The sequence below is a fragment of the Mus musculus genome, chromosome 1 (genome assembly GCF_000001635.26).
Source record: "Mus musculus strain C57BL/6J chromosome 1, GRCm38.p6 C57BL/6J".
NCBI classification, from domain to species: Eukaryota; Metazoa; Chordata; class Mammalia; order Rodentia; family Muridae; genus Mus; species Mus musculus.
The window spans coordinates 8,445,307-8,467,481 of record NC_000067.6 but is presented as its reverse complement, the minus strand read 5'-3'; the positions used below and the strand labels follow the sequence as shown (position 1 = coordinate 8,467,481).

At 34.7% G+C, this 22,175-nt stretch overlaps 1 protein-coding gene across 12 annotated transcripts in view; it reads left to right on the top strand.

Annotated features, from left to right (window-relative positions):
• Window positions 1–22,175, top strand: part of Sntg1 (syntrophin, gamma 1) — a 941,919-nt gene that overhangs the window by 834,176 nt on the left and 85,568 nt on the right. For 11 of the 12 annotated variants that reach the window (XM_006495573.4, XM_017312321.2, XM_006495572.3 and 8 more), the window contains 3 exons: window positions 1,929–2,045; window positions 4,017–4,088; window positions 19,350–19,502. In XM_006495573.4, coding sequence (XP_006495636.1) covers window positions 1,929–2,045; window positions 4,017–4,088; window positions 19,350–19,502 — 342 coding nt within the window. Of the gene's footprint in view, window positions 1–1,928; window positions 2,046–4,016; window positions 4,089–19,338; window positions 19,503–22,175 lie in introns of all 12 variants that reach the window. The other variant, XR_001778003.2, reaches the window with a different exon arrangement.

Genomic DNA, 22,175 nt, shown 5'->3' with positions numbered 1-22,175 from the left:
GGACATGGAGTACAGGCTTTCACTCAGGCCAGTACTCTTGGCCATTTTCATAATGGAAATCCTTCTTTTCAAAGGACTTAGTGTGTTTCAACATGTGTGCATGCTTGCATTCGTGAGTGAGTGTGTGTGTATGTAAATATATACATAGTTATATGTTTTTTATGAGGAAAGTGACTTTATTATTTTATTATTTTCAATGATTGGTATCATTTTATTAATTATAATTGATTATATAAAAATCAATCCAAATAATTTATTTTGTCTGGATCTTATTATTATTTCGTTAACAACTGAAAAGTCTAAGAAGTGTTCAATTACAATGTAAATTTCAAAACATACATTAATTCTCTAGAGAAGATATGTAAATCACAATTCCCAAAGTTGTTAAATCAGAGAATCAGAGACGTTATAAATGCAAGAGAGTTATTATAATATAAACTAAGATAATGGACAATCCAGTTTATTATACAGAAAAAAATGATGCAGTAGGAAGAAAATGTCATTGGGTGTAAGTGGGAATTGTTTGTAAAGGTTCTTGTGTTATTATAGTATGCTGTATACAAACCATCTTAAATCCAGGTTTGGACACAAGAAGGACCTTATCTTCTGCAACGAGCTGGTAATTTGTTATTAGCAGCTGGATGAGCATGACAGCTGTGCTGGACACTCTGCTACTCCTACCATTGTATCTTGGAAGCAGTGTAATGGACACTAAGTCCAGCTGAGCTTCCTCATATGTTTCATATTTTATTGGACATAAAAAGGTGTTATAGAAAACAATGTAATTGATGAATCAATGTCTGAAAATAAGAAATCAAAAAGTAAAACTGGTGAGATAAGAAGGGTATTCCCATATGGAATCAATAAAATGTGAATCAAATATCAAAACTAACATTCAACCGACATTTGTGTGTGTTGAGTCTCATAGCACCTCAATGGTGGAGCATGAGGAACAGTGGAACTGCCCTGCCTCTCACCAGAGACTTTTCTAAGTTTGGATTTTATGCCCCATGTATGATATGCCAAATGTAGAATTCAGCTTTTCCACTCAACCTCTTTGTTTCCCCCAAATAACAACTCTGGGATAAATAATTTATGAATAATTTCTTAGCTAAAATGCTTTAGCTTATTCCCTGGCTAGCTTACAGCTTATTTAACTGGTTTAAAGCATTCTGCTTTCCATATGGTTAGTTACCTTTTGTCAGGTTTATGCTATCTTCTTCTCCAGAGTTTAGGGCAAATTCTCTTTCCCCAACCTATCTCAGAGTCCGCTTTATGTACTGCAATTTTCACCTTCCTCTTTCCTGCTAAACTCAAAGGCCTTTTATTGACAAGTGAAGCTTCCATATATTGCTCAAGAGATTCTCTCTACAGAACAGTGCTTTCTCTTAGAAACTGATTTCTCTCAGTCAACAAGACCCAGAACTATGATCAGTCACTGCAACTTGATGTGTAAAAATGAACCTCAATTTTTTAATTATAAAAAATGATAACATATACTTTACCACCTGAGGTTAGTGCTCAGAATAAGTGTTTTGTCATCCTATCTTGTGAATCCCAGAGGATGGTGTGCTTCATTCTAGTGGATAGACTGACTGGCTTACATTGCTCATTTGCATGTTGTATATTATGAGAATATTCAGTCATAATAAATAAAAGTAATTGGTAAAACAATAGTTAAGCTAATAGTCTGTTCTAAATACTTTTAAGAGCAGAAAAAGAGAGGGAATGTGTGAGAAAGTAGCTCATGACAAATGTCATTAGGCAATGTTTGACAATGTTATAGAGACAAACTTCTCTTGTTTAGTAGAATTTGCTATAAACCAATTTGATAATTTTTCATGAAATTTTATCAGCACAAGACACACACATAGACTACAATATGGAAAGTGTATTTTGTCAGTTAACAGAACTTACTTTCCTTGCAGATAGTCTACATGGGCTGGTGTGAAGCCCGGGAGCAGGAATCCCTCCAAGACCGTGTGTATACACCTGTGTTTCTTGCCCTGAGGGGCTCCTGTCTTTACAGGTTCCTGTCACCTCCAGTAAGTGTTTATAGTCAAATGTTTGAACTCCCAGATCTGCTTATAGCAGGCTCACATCACCTGAGCAACACATAATTAACAATGTATTTTGAAAATAAGGCATTTAGGAAATCATTAATCTTTGTTTAAAATATTTTGCCAAATGTAAAGCTTTGAAGACGTTAGATGTTTTTTTTGCTAGAGAACCTGAAAAATGGAGCAAATAATAATATTGTTGTTAAACATTTCATGAAGACATTGGAAAGGATTTAAGAAATGTCCCTAAAGATATATCAAACAATTTCATGTATTGAATGAAAAAGTAACGATGATAGGTAGAGTAAGAGATTTAAACATTTATTCTATATTAATGAATATTTTATTCCTTTTGTATCTATAAGAGTCCTTAGTCAGAATTTGGATCATTTTATTATGAGCATTAAGCTTTCAATTTATATTTAAAATATTGTTAACATATAATAAATAAAACTTCAAAATGATCAGTCAATGTTAAGTCTACGTATAGTAAGTCGGATTCTATGCTGATAAAAGTATAAATGAAAGGCAAGTGTGATGGTTCAGGACTGCACTCTCTGAGCATGGGAGATTGAGGAAAGAGGAGGAATGTTCGAGGCTGGCCATGTATAAAAGGTGAAACACTGTCTTCAAACAAACTACCATAACACAACAAAACAACAGAAAACATACAAATCCCACAAATATTTAAATGAAATTTTATTAGTCTTGGGGAAAAAAGAAATATCTTCTGGGAAATACATGAATATATTAGTTTTCCCCTACTGTAAAAAAAAATACGTAGCTAGCTCAGCCAGTAAAGAAAAACAAAGTTTATCTTGTTGTGCAGTGTCAGAGGTTTCAATTCATGGCCACATGACTGTGTTGAGTAGGTTAGGGCAGCACAATACAACATGCTTGAAGTACACACCAGGTGAGGAAGCTTGCCTTATGGCAGCCAGGAGATAGAGAAAATAGAAGGACTTCAGATGTTACTACTCCATGGAAGTTCATGTCCCTAATGACATAAACTTTCTTACATTATAGCCCACCTTCTCAATGTGCTGCCATGTTCCAAAATATAAAAGAACAGGAGTTTCTAACTTCATGTGTCTTTGGGGGAATATTTAAGCTCGGCTGTTGGTATCACAGTTTAACATATGACCTTCCATACTGTTCAATTCTTCTGGAACCTAATCTGTTCGTAATATGTTTTATTGTATATTCTATGTCTTTACATTTATTTTCTTGAAAGGTTTGCTTTGGAAACATGTACCTTACCGAGAATTAGCACCCAATAAGTATTTATTGACTATAAACACAAGATACCATGCTGTTCATTGACAGGTTTAATAATATAAATGATCTGAGAGTTCTTAAGTCTGAATCATTACTATTTTTAATGTTTATGTCCACACAAAATTCATAGAACCACGAAGGAAAAATAATAGTTTATGTATTTTGTTACATTTCTACCCTGAATAATTTCTTCTGCTTGGAGAGATGAAATATTTTAGAATAAGTAAGGAAACTGACTTTAGAGTAGAGTTGACATCTTCACATAATCTTAATAATTTTAGAATGATTTTAAAATATCAATAATCTATTTTTAAATAATCGAGACAATTATTGATGTCTATTTTCTTCTCTATATCTTACTAAGGGAAATGCATATTGAGTACTTGCACATTTAATATTTGTTTTAAAATAATACAAGAATTATTTTAAGACATAAAATATTTTGCCAAGTAGAAATTATTAAAAACAACATAAAATGTGTCCTGAAAAGAGGGAGACAACTCCTGACAAATTTTGGGGAAAAAAAAAAAGCTCAAATGCTATACAAGGAAATTTATATGGAGTACCACTGAGAGACGAAAGAAACACATCTATGAAAGCATTATTAACTAGATGAAACAGAGGGAAGCAGAAATGCCTTACTAGCACAAATGATCTGTTATTACCTGTCTTTTAAAGGTGACCACCTGGGACTGGACTCGAGCAGAGAAAACCTTCTCCGTGTGTGAGATCATGTGCAAGGTTCTCAAGGTATGTGCAGTAAGGACAAGCACTTCGATGGAATGTCTTCTGAAGAGTGGGTATCTGAGATCAGATACAGCTTGTAAAAACAATCTGTGAATCGAAGAGAACATGAACAGTGAGAGTATCTCAACATACAAAAATTCACAGGCATTCAGAGAGTAAGTTTAAGCAAGGAAAAACACAAAATCCAAAGGAGAAAGACACATTTTCTTTGTCTTGGGATCTGACAATCACTGTATATCATATATTGGTTAAATCTTGGTGACTCATAGCACTCTCACAGCATCAAGCCATCAGAGATTCTTAAAGACTGAAATGACTTATACAGTCTAGTGGATTAATTTGAAAGAACCATCAGTGCACGTTTCCTTTCAAAATTTTTATTGTGTAGATTTAATGTATACAACATGATTCTATGGGAAATTATATTAATATATTGACATGCATATTAACATATATATTAATATATTGACATGTGAAATAAATTTGCATAGTGTTGACTTCTTAAATCAATTGTTTTTCTTTTTGAGTAAAGAACAGATGAAATCCTGTATTGCTCTTCAGATTTGTACATGTTCTCTTCCTGTGAATCTGCCTCTTTGTGGCTTTTCACCTATATCTGTGTGGTTCTCCAACTGTCACACCTGTTCTTCATGTTTCCATTTCTATATATTTGAATTGCACTTTTCAGTGGTTTTCTAGGGTCCAAAATCAAAGGAGCTCATATATCCTTATAGCTGACTCATTTCATTTAGGTCATCTTACTGCTCATCTTAGCTATATGAGGTAGTGGGATCTTAGCCATTTTTTTTATTAATTAGGTTTTTTTTCATTTATATTTCCAATGCTACCCCATAAGCTCCCCAGCCCCCACCACTTCCCCCCCCCCCACTCCCACTTCTTGGCCCTGGTGTTCCCCTGTACTGAGGCATATAAAGTTTGCAAGACCAATGGGCCTCTCGTTCCACTGATGGCCGACTAGGTCATCTCCTGATACATATGCAGCTAGAGACACGAGCTCCGGGGTGTACTGGTTAGTTCATATTATTGTTCCACCTATAGGGTTGCAGAACCCTTTTGCTCCTTGGTTACTTTCTCTAGCTCCTCCTTTGGAGGCCCTGTGATCCATCCAATAGCTGACTGTGAGCATCCACTTATGTGTTTGCTAGGCCCAGGCATAGCCTCACAAGAGACAGCTATATCTGGGTCCTTTCATCAATATGTTGCTAGTGTGTGCAATAGTGCCAGCGTTTGGGGGCTAATTATGGGATGGATCCCCGGGTATGGCAGTCTCTAGATGGTCCATCCTTTTGTCTCAGCTCCAATCTTTGTCTCTGTAACTCCTTCCATATTCCTGTTAATTTGAAAAATGAAAGCCTAAGAGTATTAATGCCTTCATCTAGTAATGATTAGATCTCACTGGTATATGCCCAGAGCAGAATTGCTGCCTGGGTCATAGTTTTTCATTTGTAAATCCTTTAGCAATATGTATACTGTTCCACTCTGCACACAGCTGTATTACATCTGTATTAACCTAACAGCTGGTGTCTTTTTCCTTTTAGAAAATAAACATGTTAAGCAATAGGAGGTAATACCTCCAAATGCTTTATGTGTGAATTTCCCCTATTAGTGATGTTGATCATTATTGTATGTGCTTATTGGCCAAGTTTTGTCTTCTTTAGAGAAATTCAGGTACTTTTGTCCATTATTTTAAATTTCATTGAGACTTTTATGTTTTGGGTTTTTTTTTTTTTGTGGCTTTTAGAAACATCAACTTGGGATACATTGTGGTAATGCATGAGAAATGTTTGGAGTTGTCAAATAATTACAAGCAAGTATTTCCAAATGAACAACAGTGATTTATGAATAGAAAAAGTTACATTTTTTACCAGTAACTATGTCAGATATTGTGGTACAAACCTTTGATAATAGCACAGAGGAGACAAAGCAGATGAATCTCTGAATTTGATGCCAGTTTTGTCTACATAGTAAGTTTTAGATCAGCTGGGACTATGTAGTAAGGCCTTATTATGAAAACAGGATTCTTGAAATATTATATAGGAACTTCTAAGCTGTAGCCACCATTCTGTGCTGTGGCAAAGCTTAAACAGTTCCAAATATCTTATGTGTGCCTTGATGCTGCTAACTTTTTCTGTTTCCTACCTTCTTGTGCTTTTAAGTCTCAAGTAACAGATTTTTGGTTTTGCTCATCTATGAGATTCACATAGGAGAGAGAATGTGCAGCATTTGAAGAGTAAGCCTGTCTTATCTCACTTAGTATAACACTTATCAGTTCCACAGATATTTTTGCAAAATTTTTATCTATTTTTCCTTAAAGATTAATAACATCTCATTGTATATGTTTTTCTTCTTAGAACTCTCTATTCAGTTTCATAGTCCCTTTTTGCTTTTAAAATTCCAGTTGAGTGATCTGGTGTTATTCTAATGAGCTTGTGATTACTGACTATGTGCTTCTATCTTATCATTTTTCAAGGTAAGTTTTAACATAATTTCTTTGTCTTGTGTACTTAGTGATTTCTTTCTGGACATTATCTAGTTTTGTTTCTTAAATGCCCCTTGTTTCTGAATTTATATCTCTTTGCCTTGTTCTTGGGAATTTTTCTGTTATGATTCTTTTGAAATATTTCTTATTCTCATAATCTTTCCAAAACCGGTATGATAGAGGTACTCCCTGTGTCTTGTCTAGCATCTTTTGCAATAAAATCAGTAACCAGAAGCAGGAAAGATGGTCTTTTTCATGAGAGCAAATGACAGCAGAAATATTCAGATGATTAGTCTAGAATGGTGGGTGATGGAGGCTGAGGAAGAGACATCCTTGTCTTGATGCTTGTCTTGCTGTTAAATGACTAAGTATTCTTTCTATTTTAACCTGTGTATCTTTCCTTTCTCCATATCTTTTTAATTTCTACCTGTATCTCTTTCTCTGTTTCCATCTCTTCTTCTATATCTATCTGTATTCCTATATATTTATCTCATTCTCTATTTCTATCTCATTCTCCATGAGTATCTCTATATATCTTCATCTTTCCCCCTTCCTCAATAGTAGGTATATGTAGTGATATTTGTGTATATGTGTGTTGTATATACATGTATTACATTAGAGGCCCTGAGTTCTATACCTAATAATGAGAAGGACAAAAAAAAATGGAGAGTAAGAATAAAGATAAATGGAGAAAAACACTTTGCATTTAAAATTAAAATAAACAATGAGAAAGTCATATATTAAAGACACAGATACATAGGTGTTTAAATATATCCCTATGCCTCGCGTTTAAAAAGCTAAACCCACTATTCTTTTTTTCATTAATTTATTTACTTTACACCCCAATATCAATCCCCTACTCTTCTCAGACTCCTGATCATACAGCTCCTTCTCCATTCTCCACTCCCCTTCTCATCTGAGACAGATGAACATCCCCCTCCACTTCCCACAGGACTAGGAACAGATGAGGCAGCCCAGTTATAGGAATGGGATCTACAGGCAGGCAACAGATTCAGGGACAGTCCCTCTCCAATTGTTGGGAAATCTACACAAAGACCAAGTTGTATAACTGCTATATATGTGCAGGAAACCTAGGTTCAGTTGATGAACAAGTGTAACTTATTCTTATTCAACAGAAATGCTTACAACTAACAATTGTGACAGGTAAATAAATTTTGAAACATATTTTAATAGTTACATTATATTGTAAAAAAGGAGAGAACAGAGACCAAACTTAAGATTTCGATCAAGTGTCCTTTGTAGTTTACTCTGTAGATGATTTTAACCATTTTCAATCAGTTGCATTCAGTGCTTTTATAAAGCAATGGCATTGAACTTCTCCAGCACTGTTACTTGTATTCAAACAAATTAATTTGTTGTCTTCTGGAAGTTTCTGTGTGGATGGTTAATGGCATTTACCTCTACACCCTAACAAACAACTTTATTGATAGTCATCCTAATCCTCTAACTGCTTAAGTCTAAGACCTTTGATTTGTGTCTAAAACTCTTATTATGGTCCCTTTGATGTGATATCTCAGCTCTGTCCTCTGCTGAGACATGGTCAATTCATTCTCAGAACTCTGTTGTATCAGTGTCTTCATTGCTCATCTGTTTGGGCTCTACTGGATTTTTTGTAGCCTTAGTCCACAAATTCTTTAATTTTACTGTTTGCTCTGGAACCAGAGTCATTAAGTCCTAGTATCTCTTTGGTCTTTCTTCATGAGTCTCCTTATAGGCCACCCTCACTCTGTAGTGAAACTCGAGATAAGTACTCTCTGAAGCTTCTAAGAGGCTCAATCACTCTGTGTCATTTCCAACTTCTGTGATTTTAAGCTTTTTCTTATTCCACTCAGAATAAAGCTCCAGGACAGAGAAATGTCATATGTTTTGCCAGGTGGGAAATGTCCACACCAAGATAATGTACAATACATATCAGATGTGGAATTACTTCTTAGCATCTGTCAGCTGTATGTCTGTGGTAGATATTGCTGTAGGCCTCAAATAAATGACTTACTGAGGCAGTAAGGTTACATAATTTTGAATGCTACTGCAAGATATTTTTAAAATTATATACATTTTGAAATAATATATAACAACATCTGTGACACAGTGGGCAGCTAAAGAGACTGTAGTTGAAGTGACCATCTCTAGTCCAGAGTCTTTTTTAGAAAGGTAATATGAAGCCACTCCAAAGATGCATTCTATATTAATGAACACTTGCTGAATATATTTACCACAATGCATTCTTTCCATAAAAATGCATCACATTAACTAAACCCATTTTGTAAGACTATCATAGCTTTTGCAGTTCCCACAGTCACTAGAATATTTATTCCTCCCCTGATAATGGCTTATACTAGTGCTTATGAAGAACAGTGAAAATCAGGAAACACAAAGTTTGCCCAATAGTAAATGTTATCTGCATTATAGGAGTTCTTTCTACTAGTCAAGTCTTTGAAAGATGCAGAAAAAAATTTGAACATGTTGAGGCAGTGAGATATTAAAATAATGAAATGCTAAACAAGCTTAATATGAGGAAAGATAACATACCATGTTTCATGCACTCTGAACAGTGGAATTTGAGAGGGTGACTTTATAATTATATTTAATAGAGAAAAATATTTTAAATAAACTACTTGGAATTTCTTTTTAACAAAAAATAAAGAAATTGTAAAGGAAAAAAAATCTCATAGGGCTGGAAAGATAGTTAGCCAATTAAGAACCCTGACTGATTTTCCCAAAGACTTAGGTATGGTTCCCAGCTCCATATTGAGGCTTACACAGACCTGTAACTCCAGTTCCAGGTGTTCCATTTCCTCTTCTTACATTTCCAGGCAAAATGCTCATAACAACTAACTAAAAATAAAGTTCAAACTAGTTTCCTTGTGAGAGACAGTCACTATATCATCAGAAAGGAATGAATGTAAGAATATTGGAAAGTAAATGTCATCCTTCAGGCATTAAGCCCTAAGATTTGCAGTTCTATTCCTTTAGTCTTATATGTTCGAAAAAAATTGTGAGATTAGTTTTAGTTTGTTTCTATGGCAGGACTAAATGTTAACCTGTGACATCCTCATTTACAGCTTCAAGGAATATAGAGTTTCTGCACATGTGCTAATTTGTCAAGCTATATTCCCTTTAGTTATTTCCTAGTATGATTCCATTTTTCTTGGAGGTAGAATATTAGAATTGAAATAGAATAGTCTTTTGATTTAAAATCATTAATCTCATGAGGCAACTATGAAACACATCTCATTTAATAATTCTGTCACAGATAAGTCATACTGGCTCATCATATTAATTTATTTGCTTTTTCATTTCTGATAATGCTTATTTTGACAGCAAGGTTTCTGTTTCCCTGTAGCAATGTCTTACAGAAAATTTCTTTGTATATTAACCAAAATAATAACAAAACAGACTAAAGTATACTAAATAAGAAATCAATAATGCAAATCAACTCTAATGATACAAGTCATTTACTAAATCTCTCTACTATGTGTCTACTTTTAAAAAATATCACATAAGAATATTTTTCACATGAACATGAAGTGCACATTCCCACACTGATCATTTATACACTTTGAACAAACTTTTGTTTGCTTCATTTTATTTTTCCGAATAAGGAAGAATAGTATTTCAGTGAAGAAGCTTAAGCAGTTATGTGCTAGGATATTTATCAAAGGCATAATTATCATTGTCATAGAGAAAGACATTTAGGAAAGATAGGCAGTTGGAGAGGTTAATTTACACGCTGCTCTGTGTAGCCATGAAAAATAATCTTTGTTCTGCTTCATGCAATCAGTTAATGCACTAATGTATAGTGAGTTGATATGATGACATTTAGACTGCTGAAAGAGAAATCTTGGGAGAGTTAGACTATTAATTCCAACTATGGTGATGGGAAAAATCAGCTGGTGTTAACTACATTAAAATACATTGTACTTATATATTTCATAATTCATGACTCTTCCATATAAATAGTTCAGGTCTCTGAAACAGTCAGTTACTTGTTTTGCTTGCCTTACTTACAATTGCATGTATTGCTTCAACTGATCTCTAAATACAAAAAGTAATTGAATATATTGACAGAGCAAAATGATGCTTCAGTAAATATATACACTGACTAATGTTTAAATCAGGGTAAACATCCACCTTTTAATTATTTACCTTTTAATAGTTAAAATTCTTGATGCTTTTTGAGAATTTTATACATGAGTATTGTTTACATATTTTCTACCACATTCTCTCACCCATTCAACTCCATCCATGTCTTCTTCTTTCTTCTTCTTCTTTCTTCTTCTTTTCTTCTTCTTCTTCTCCTTCTTCTTCTTCTTCTTCTTCTTCTTCTTCTTCTTCTTCTTCTTCTTCTTCTTCTTCTTCTTCTTTTCTCCTTCTCCTTCTCCTTCTCCTTCTCCTCCTTCTCCTTCTCCTTCTCCTTCTCCTTCTCCTTCTCCTTCTCCTTCTCCTTCTCCTTCTCCTTCTCCTTCTCCTTCTCCTTCTCCTTCTCCTTCTCCTTCTCCTTCTCCTTCTCCTTCTCCTTCTCCTTCTCCTTCTTCTTCTTCTTCTTCTTCTTCTTCTTCTTCTTCTTCTTCTTCTTCTTCTTCTCTCTCTCTCTCTCTCTCTCTCTCTCTTTCATGACAACTTTTGTGTACATACATGCATGCATATAAATATGTATTAAAAATACCAATTGGGTCCATTTAGTGTTGCACTTACATATACATATTTAGAACTGTCAATTAGCATTGAATAATTGGAATTGTGTCTAGAGTATGCTTATTTCTCTTCTTGCAATCATTGTTTACCTATAAATTAGGCAGATTTTCATCTTTTGGTAGGGCCTTGTGAAATGTCCCCAGTCAATGTTGGTATGTGGTCTGGTGTCATTATGCAGGTCTTGGTGAGAGTTTTGTGGTATAATTTCACTTTTATGACATTAAAATAATATTTTGCTGTAGGTGTCCTGGTCCTCCAGATTTTACAATCTTACATATCTGCTTTTGAGATGAGCACTGAGCCTTGTGTATAGATTGTAAATGTGCCAGCTGAATCTAGTTATCTCATGGTCACTCATAATTGGAATTTTTACAAGTTAACAATCTGTAATAGTCCCACTATGTTGCAAAAAGAAGTTTCTTTGGTGAGAGGTGAAAGCTAAACTTATCTATGGGTACAAGGATTGGTATTTAGAATTCAGTACGGTCTTATATTGATTGATGAATACAGCTATGGTAGGATCTCCTTTAAGATCTATGGCCACTCTAACCGTGAGTAGTTGGCTAGGATTAAAATATTAGGAATAAAATTCTCCCGTTGAGCAGGCATCAAAGCAAACTGAATAATTATAGGTTACCACAAGGATAAAAGTATCAATTCTTCATTCTTGTGGGTTTTATATAGGGCCAGTTATTGTTGTGCTTATCAGCTTTACAGCTTGGTAGCTTTACAATTTGTTTTTCTCCCTTGGCAGCTGGAAAAACTTTAAATACTATGAAAGTTCACCCTCAAAAAAGAGGCTTCAGTTCCAGTTGATTTCTTCAAGACCTGTGTTCAAAATGTGGGTTGTCTTCAGCAATAGAGATTTACGTTCAGTTTTCTAGAGTCAGTTAAGGACCATTTCAACAGCCTAAAGTGTTTTGGTAGAATTTTGAGCCCTACACACAACAAATTCTAATGGTTTTCTGTGTCTGATAGGGGGGTTATGTAAGGTGGTCTATGGCTCTTGGGAAGAAACATTCTCACTCTATACTGTCTAACCCCATTTAGAGCAATATGTAGAGATAAAGATAAGAGAGACAGAGATGAGAGAGAGAGAGAGAGAGAGAGAGAGAGAGAGAGAGAGAGAGAGAGAGAGAGAGAGAGAGAGAGAATATCAGAGAGGGAGATAGAGACAGAGATACAGAGTAAGCATAATATTAATCTTGCAACTTGATTCTCAATGATTTTCCCCAATACCTTTAATGGTACTTGTCTCCCCTTCCTCTCTCTTCCTGTGTAATGCCATTCCTGTCCCTCATTTTTGCTTTCATCCATCACCTGTGTCTTCTTCTTCCCTCTCTAGATTCTTTTCTTCCCTTGCTGCTGCTATGGGATCACCCTACTTTCCTGACTTCTGTGATCAGTGTGTGCACTCAACTCTAAGGATACAGAGCTAACAGCCATGTGTAAGATAGAAACTATGGCATTTGGCTTCACAATCTTGGTCTTTCATTATTCAATATCATATTTTTGTTTCATCGATTTACTTGTAATTCTCACAATTTCACAGGTTTTTTTTTGCAGTTGTTTTGTATGAAAAGCATATTTTCATTATCTATCCATCAATTGAAGGACTTCAAGGCAGTTTCCAAATACTTCCTTTAAGTTAACATATTAAGAATTGTTTTCTAATCTTCAGAAGTATGGAGTACGTAATGACAATCTTCATTCAACCTCTTTGCTATAAAAGCACCCCTGCACACTGTCATTTCTTTCTCCACTTAACTCCAGCTCAGTGTCCACTTTTCATGCCTAGGTTTCTCTGTACATTTACTTGTGTCTTGCATCTGGGACCAATATGCTACTCCCAATTTCTAAGAGATCATTGAGTTTATATTCTATGCAGGTATGAGGTCATGTTTAACTTGTATTTCTGAGTCTGGCTTGTTCAATTTAACATAATGATTCTGACCTTTCAAAAGCTTAATTTGCATAGTTATGTTATGAAAATTATCCATTGTAGTATTTCACTGTATAAGTGATATTTTTCAAAGAGGAAAGCATATTAATGAAAAATGATGCATATTTCTATGGGCTAAGCTTCAGCAGTTATATAACTATTTTGGTCTGTGACAACTTATCCTCTATGACAGCATCCATAAATGCAGAGAGAGGAGGGCTTAGGAAAGGCAGGGAGAGAGAGAGAGGGAGAGAGGGAGAGAGAGAGAAACAGAGAGACAGAGAGACAGAGAGAGAGAGAGAGAGACAGAGAGAGAGACAGAGAGAGAGAAGCAGAGAGAAACAGAGAGAGAGAGAGACAGAGACAGAGACAGAGACAGAGACAGACAGAAGAAATCCCGATCCTGCACAGGACTAAGATCTGATCTAGTTCTTAACAAACATCAACTGTGATGTTAAAATTACAGTTATCAATAATATTGTGAACATCATGCAAGCCTTTATATACAGAAGTCACTTCTCCAAATGACGAACATGAATAAGGAACTTTGCCTTCACAAGAATTACAAGACACATACCATTAAATCCATTTTAAATGTTTCTTTAGGAACTGAATAATGGTAATATTATCTCTCCAAATTTATCTGAGTAACCCCAGAACTGATATTCTCACTTTCCAGACCTCATGGAGGACTACAGAAGAGATAGACTGCATTAAAAAACTAATTTCCTTGAAAAAAAAATAAAGACTATAGCCTAATTTAATGGATTACTAAAATATTAGAGAAAATATTTAATAATTTGGTCATTTGTATCAAAAAGTATGGTTTCATGGGAAAGAGGGCTCTCAACATTATCTGAAATCCCCCAAAACAATAATAAGCAGGTATAATATAGGCTTGGTATGGATAAGTCATTTCATTGTTTGATTTTTCTAAAATTTTTTATTAGATATTTTCTTCATTTACATTTCAAATGCTATCCCCAAAGTCCCCTATACACCCCTCCCATCCTGCTCCCCAACCCACCCACTCCCACTTACTGGCCCTGGCATTCCCCTGTACTGGGGCATATGATCTTCACAAGACCAAGGGCCTCTCCTCCCATTGATGGCCGACTAGGCCATCCTCTGCTACATATGCAACTAGAGCCACAGCTCTGGGGAGTACTGGTTAGTTCATATCGTTGTTCCTTCTATAGGGTTGCTGAGCCCTTTAGCTCTTTGGGTACTTTCTCTAGCCTCTTCATTAGGGGCCCTGTGTTCCATCCAATAGATGACATTGTTTGATTTTTAATTGACTTAAATGTTTCAAAGGTAAAAGTTTTACTTCAAATTATTGAAAAATCTTATTTTACATAATTATGAAAAATTCATTTATATTACTCTTTTCAAATATTATCATCCACAAGATCATATGCATACAGATAACATTAAATGGGTCAATAAAGTTATATTTATGTATTTACATGTGTGTTTTTGTGTGTGGTGTGTTTGTGTGCATGAGAGAGAGAGAAAGAGAGAGAGAGAGAGAGGAAAGAGAGAGAGCAATGCATGAGAAAGGTTGGAGGGAGAAATGGAAAGGGAAGTTATGCAATTACAAGTTAAAAAATTTTTTAAAAATTAAATATTGAATAAATTTCCTTTCAGGGAAGCAATTTACCCATAGAGTATCTAAAATCACTGGCGATATGTGGTGTATTTATCTAAGGGTGATAGCTGACATTTAATATAAAATCAATTTTATATCTTGATGAGCAGCCACAGCAATAAACTCATATATTTTTGTTTGTTGTTTGGTTGTGGTTTCTCTTATTTAGTTCCTTGTGAATGGAGGGAGACCACAGCAGGTCTGCTACAGAGTTGTGTTGAGATTAGGTGACTGGACTTAGAGGAAGGGATGGCGACATGAAGGTCTGCAGACTTCCTGCTTTCTCGGCCTGAGTGGCCTGTAGGTTCCCAGTGAATGACTGGCTGCTGTGCTTGGAGGTTGGGATAAATGAGTGGTGTTCCGGAAGTTAGGAAGGAAAGACCTGTGTGACTCACTGGAGATGGGTGCAGGAGGGGAAGGGAGGCTGCAGTGGGTGGCTTACTACAGAACTGGGGAAGATACTGAGGATATTTGGAGGAGAGGAGGGAAAAGTCACCTACCGTTAGCCTACGTGCTTCTCGGGCTAGTGTGATCTGTAGGTTCCTGGGGAATCAGAATATACCTTAAAAGTATTATTTTATCTGTGTAGAATTATATCAACATTATGAGTGAGGCACAGTCTCATTTGTCGAGGATTGCTTTGTACCTACTAAATAATTATAGATAATATTGAACTTCCTTTAATTACCTCTAGAGAAGATTATTGCTTTTATAAAAAATGAAAATATTGTTGTAATTAGTTTCTGGATTTACATATTTTTATTAGACCAGATATAGATTTGATCAGTTAGCTTGCGCACATGATTCACTCTTGAAAGCAACTGTTCAATTAGACTCAAATTTAAATATATATAAATCTACCACTGTATTTTTTTGTAGCAGTCTCAGTGAGTAGAATAACTGTGAAAAGGATTGAAAACATTATTTTTAGTGGAAGAAATTTTACAATGGGTACTTTTTTTCTTAAAATAAATCACAATGTTTGTTTGTCTAGAGCAACTTTGCATCTAAATGTGGAATAATTTCCTTACTCAATAAATGATGAAGTAAATACAGTAGTGGCAAATGGCAGATAAAATGAGAGCAAATAGAAGCAGCTGATATTTAGCAAAACAATGAAAAATTACCCGTGTCATGGTCATTTCATCAGTTGTATTTCTAAGTTTTATGAAGTTTTGCATCATTGTAAAAGGAAGATGTTCCTATGGCGAGAGCAGTGCCAAGTGGAGGAGGAAGGAACCACACTGCACACACAGAAACTGCCTCTAGAAAAACTTGCTCAGTTTTACTGTCCTTTCTGCTAAATCTTACATATTTTAATTAAAATAGAAAATCTGTGGCTGGGAATATGTATATGCTTAAATTTTATTTAAAGTCTATCAATGTTTAACATAAATTTATAAAACATTAGAAAACATTTACATTGTTAACATTGAAAAAAACGCTGCTCCTTCATCTCTCTGTTTCACATAGCCATTGTCTATAGAAAGGATTGCAGTGCACTGAGGTGGACTCTTCAGTGTGAACTGAGATGGATGCTTCAGCTGGAGCACTCACACATGAGACTGAACGCTGTTGCTCATGATATGGTCACCTATTTCATTACAATCACCTTTATTAAATTGCACTTTACAAATGAAAAAAAGTCACAAATTTGACAGATACAGAGCAATGTGTGTCTCCAGGGCCAATTATAGAAGAAAAACTCCACAGATATATTTTATTGCATAACAACCTTGAGTGTAGTACTGTAATTTATAAAGAATTGCTAGCATAAAAACTAATTTAAATTATAAATAATTTTAAATAACTTCCGGTACATTATTATTCTTATCAGCTTGATAATGAGTGCAGATTTTCAAAGAGAAGAAAACAGTGCAGAGAGCAAAGATGAAAATTAAATGAGTGAATTCAAGGTCTCTACTGAAGGTCAGCACTGCTGAAGCAAAGCTATGCTTTAGGGGCTACAGTCAATCCCATTACATTTGTGGGGAGTGATCCTTGAATTTCTGCCTTTCTCCAGGTCTTCCTCTCTTGCTCTTCTGTGCACCTCTTTCTGTAGCAACCTTTCTGCTCATGGTTCTTGGCAGGATGCTAGGTTTTTCTGAGCTTGTGATGCAGTGAGTCTCGATACTACAGGTTCTTCTTAGGAGAAAACTCTCCTTTCTTGCACTCTCTCTTGCTGTTTTCTTGACTTTTAATTCACAGCACTTTTATAATGCTTTTGCTACTTTCAACTTTGTACTTAATACTCAGATGAGCCCCAGATGTGCACAGTGTGATGTTTTACAACTGACAATAGCAATTATTCAGAAACGCTTAAATGATGTTTGCCAGCTTGATTAGATAAGAATTTTTCCTAAGGGGCTCAAGACTCAGCAATAATTGTTGCTCCATGTGGTTTAAAAAGTGTAAGCTAGTTAATTTTTATCAGAAGGCTATAAAATATGTCAATGAAAGTCACTTTAAGTTTGTTTCCTTATTATGAGAATGGAAAGATTGCTGAGATAGCAATTCCACCGGTAAACATTTTAGGTTACAATGGAAAATGAGGGTCTGGAAAGATAGCTCTGAAGGTAATGTGTCTACTGCACAAACATGAGAGGAATGTGCAGGCAAGGATGCTAGTGCCCAGAAAAAAGGCATGGCGTCCTAACCGTGACGGGCATGGAAAGGAGTATTCCAGGGCTAGCTGACTTCAGCCTAAGCTAATGGATGAATTTCAGGCCAATATTAGATCTTTCAACAGAAAATAAAACAAGCAAGAAGTAAATAAAACCGAGATTGGCAGATTAAGTTACAATAACCAAGGTTGATGTCTGGCCTCCTTATGAATTCAAACATTTGCATCTCACCATGCTCACATATGCACCAGTATCCATCCCCTCCCCAAAACATACCAGAAAAGAAGTTAAGACCAGAGTAATGAATAATAAAGCTGGCAAATTCTGAAAACTGAAGTTAAGTTATAATTTTGTGCCAAGGTTATTAATTTTAAAAAGTTAAAGAAGAAGATAAAATATTGGCAACAGAGATAAGGATACCAAGAAACTTTGTTGGTAGAATGGCTTATAATTACACTTAGGTTCAAGTTCAAAATCAGTGCCTGACCAGTGACCTCATCTCCTAGCATGGGAGTCCTTGGTATTTCTCTACTTTTGTCATGGGATTCTGGATAGTCCAATCGTCACTTCTGGCCTCTGCCACTGCTGTTCCTTTTCTGGAAGAGTAATCTTGCTCTTTATGTTAAACATTGTTAAGTATCAATCCCATTTTCATCCCCTGTTCAATTAATGTTTGTTACCTACCCAATCTATAAAGATTGTATTCACACCCATAATAATTTGTGCCATCATATTTGTGGCTGTTTTTATTTAATATCTTCCATGGAAACACTACCCAGATACAATATTCACTCAAAATCACCAAAAGCCCTTTTCCATCTATTTATCTCTTTGCTGTGTTCACAGTGTGTCTTCAGTGTTTTCCCCTTAGACGAATCATAGGTCATCTTCTTAGCTCTCTCAAAGTTTACTGATAATAATTGTCAGAGCTATTTCTACAATACTGGAATAACTGCCTTTATTCTTCCAGTGTGTACTTATAAGATTTGGATGCAAGGAAGTTAGATATTCTTTTAAAATTTATTGCCAAAGCTAAGGACTTGATCCACTTCCACTGCTTAGTGATGAGCCATTTGCACATATTCCTCTCTCTGTCAAAGAATATGTCAAAGTACCAGTGACTAGGCTTTTTTGCAATTTTCAGTAAACTCAACATATATTTCAAATCATATATTTTAGAAAGTAGTATATCCTGTTATCCCCTTACTTAAACATGTCACTGTGTTTTTTTAGCCTATTAGAGTCTTTGAATTTGGAAAGCACATTGGAATTGAAATGTTTTGGAATAGGTAAACACCTTAGTGTAAAACTTGAGGCAAAACCAGGAATCTTCTAGGAGCAAAATCATTTGACACAGTGAAATGTTTGGGGGGGTGGAGGGTGGGTTGTAATACAGTGTAATTGGTGTAGATAAACTATACTCATTTTTTCCCCAATTTCCTATGTTCATCGTTTTAAAATGATTTCAAAATCATCTCAGTAAAAATCTTTATTGCCTATAAGAGGCGGCAATATCTTCATTTCTGTGTACAGACAGCTTTGCAAAAAAGTTTGGGGTTATATAAGTGTGTTTTGCAATCAAAGAGATGTTTTGTATATTCAGCACTGTGGTTATTCCTTAGTTAGTTCGAGCTGAACCTAGGGTCTCTTCTGGTGGATGGGCATCAAAAGTTACAAAAGGAAATGGTGTGTTAGGTATACACTCCTAATTTCTTAATTAAGACTTAATGGTTACGTGGAGCCTAAACTTGGTTTTGAGCAGTGTTAGTAGATGTTTGCTGTGCTGAGTAGGAACTGATGTATGCCAGCCTGTGTAACTCCAGGTTTTCATCAGGACAGTGACCTGCTGGATCGGCGGAAACATTGCTTCACTATGCAGTCTGAGTGTGGGGAGGACCTCTACTTCTCTGTGGAGCTAGAGAGTGACCTTGCCCAATGGGAACGAGCCTTCCAAACAGCCACCTTTCTTGAAGTGGAGCGCATACAGGTGAGAGTCTGTGGAGTTCAGTAGGTGGGCACTTGGAGAAATGTAGCCCCTTACTAGAGTACTCAGAAGATGTAAGCCCAGTTCTGTGAGCTTGACCTCCATATCAAATGCATCCAGTGTTTAACCGTTATTGCAAAATGGATAATTAGCCATATCTGAATAATCATTGTTTTTTTTTTTGTTGTTTTTTGTTTTTTTTTTTTGCCTTTGTAGGCTACTTCCTATCAAATATTACTATAACTTGAATCTTATACAGAAAACGTTCTGGCTGTAGTTTACTATTTACAAAGTTGTTCCTATTGAACAGACCTGGTCACCTAGGTGCTAGAAGCCTCTCTTTCATCAGTGCATTTTAAGTCTATGCATAGTATGTGAGGCTTTCTCCAAGGGTTGCTTCTGGGACATCCCATGATTTGTAGGACTTTCTACCAGATGCCTTCCATAACTGTGGACTTCCTTCTTTCCCCTGAAGCAAAGAAGACCACTTTCACTGTTTTCTTTGTATGACTCATATCCTAACACTGGATGAACTTTTTGTCATAAGGTGATTTATTTTATTTCTGTATGTGTTGAAATTTAATACATTTTGCAAATCACAAGTGTCCAGTGAGTATTTACTAAATTGTAGTACTCCAATGTGAAGCTATATCTAGATCAGAATTCATAGAACCTTTTGTCTCTTGACTACATGAGAAGTTGAAATACAATACCTCATAGAATTGGTTCTATGGTTGGTCTGGAACAAGTTACAGGGAAATTTGAAGTTAATTAGGTTCTTACCCCTTGAAATAGATTCATAGTTCAAGTACCATCATACGTGGATACTTATTTTTCAAACACATATGACAGATATGAAACTAAAAGAGGGTGAAGTTAGTTGAAATGTTTGGATATATCATTTTGTTATTTGAAAATGTGAATACACTAACATGATGAATATTGTTTAATTTTGAAATAACAAATGTCTGTTTTGTTAACATTGGTAAAAATTAGACTTGGGCCTTATAGTATATGCCTATAATCCCAGCAATTGGGAGGTAAAGGCATGAGAAGTAGTTAACTGTCATCATCAGCTATTTAAGGCAATTTGATTCCAGTTTGTGCTGCATGATATGCTGTCTCAACATAATAAAATAAATAGGCAGAAAATGAGAATGTTATAATGTGATTAATACTACTGAAGAACTCAAAACTGTTTTGAAATATATTTATATTATAAGGACTACAAAACAATGTTCTCTACCTTCAAATGTGTCTATTTATTATTTTATGCTTTATTTTATACCTTTAATAAAAGTATAAATACTAGCATATTTATTTGAAAGGATGATCCATGAAAGCAAACACTTTGAGTATATTCAATGTGATCATTTAAAGTTACAATTAAACTTTAGAAAATGTAGTGAATATTAAGCTATAAAATACACAAGTTATAAATAAAATGTTACATATCCTAGATTAAAAGAAATAATGTGAGGTTCACTTAGGGTAATTTCACTGACTTTATTATTTTCCCAGGTCAGTGAATTTTGGCAGTAAAGAACATTTGTTTCATAACTGTAATCTAGTTCAACAATTACTTATTTTAGAATGATGGAGAATATACTAATTTCAAAAAGTTATTACACATAAAGTTACTATGGATTGATTCCTTATTTAATCTGGTGGTAGAAATTTAGTTCCAAGGGCCATTTAAAATATTTATCCTATGTATATTTATCTATGGATGTTATTTAATATATACTTATAAACAAATCTTGCCAAGCAATTTATCTTGGAGCTTTCCTAAAAGAATAATTTTGGTTATCACTTATTTTACACTGAAATCCATGTTTTAGTAAATAGATAGTGTAACTATACAATAAATAAGTGTTTCTTTACTTAAGTGTATAAAATGCACTCAGTACATCTCTTAACATTATACGTTATAAAGTAAACTTTTAGCTGACTTCAACTTATCCTATTTATTTGCTTCCGTTTAATGATTATTGAGGCAATGTAACTTAATTTGCAATGTTCAACTTAATGAGAAAATTTGGATGTTCTATAATGCATTTTCACCTGAAATCTTTCTTTTAATGGCCATACATGAAAATAGCAAATAATTAAGCCTAAATTAAAAGTAAACAATGTAGCCTAAAATGATCCTTAATGTTGATATTAGTTTTCATAAATTACTAATGGCTTAATACAGCTATCTAAGATATCTACGTATTTAGCAAATGCAATTATACCTAAGCACGAGCTTTCAATGCCCAATAATTATGCCTTCTAATTTACTATTTTAACTTCAAATAAATATTTTGTCATGGTTATAAATTTTTTAATGCAAACTAGGCTTTAATCATTTGAATATAACAGTCTCATAAAAGCAATTTGATAATTATAGGTATTTGTGAGAGACAATATACTTTGAATGAATTTAATACAAACAAATGCATTATGAGCATTGGTATTTGAAAATTGCTGAAAAAAATTAGCTCCCTCATATGTGAATTATGATTATTGTTCATATAATTCACTGCTATGTAGCTTGAAATCAAACTCAAATACAACTAGACGACCAGATATAACAATGTGTTAGGTTGTACATAAGATCCATGTTAGTTCATATCTTATTTATGATATTTTCCTGTTTCAGTATTCATATTTATTTATCGTTACAAAATATTT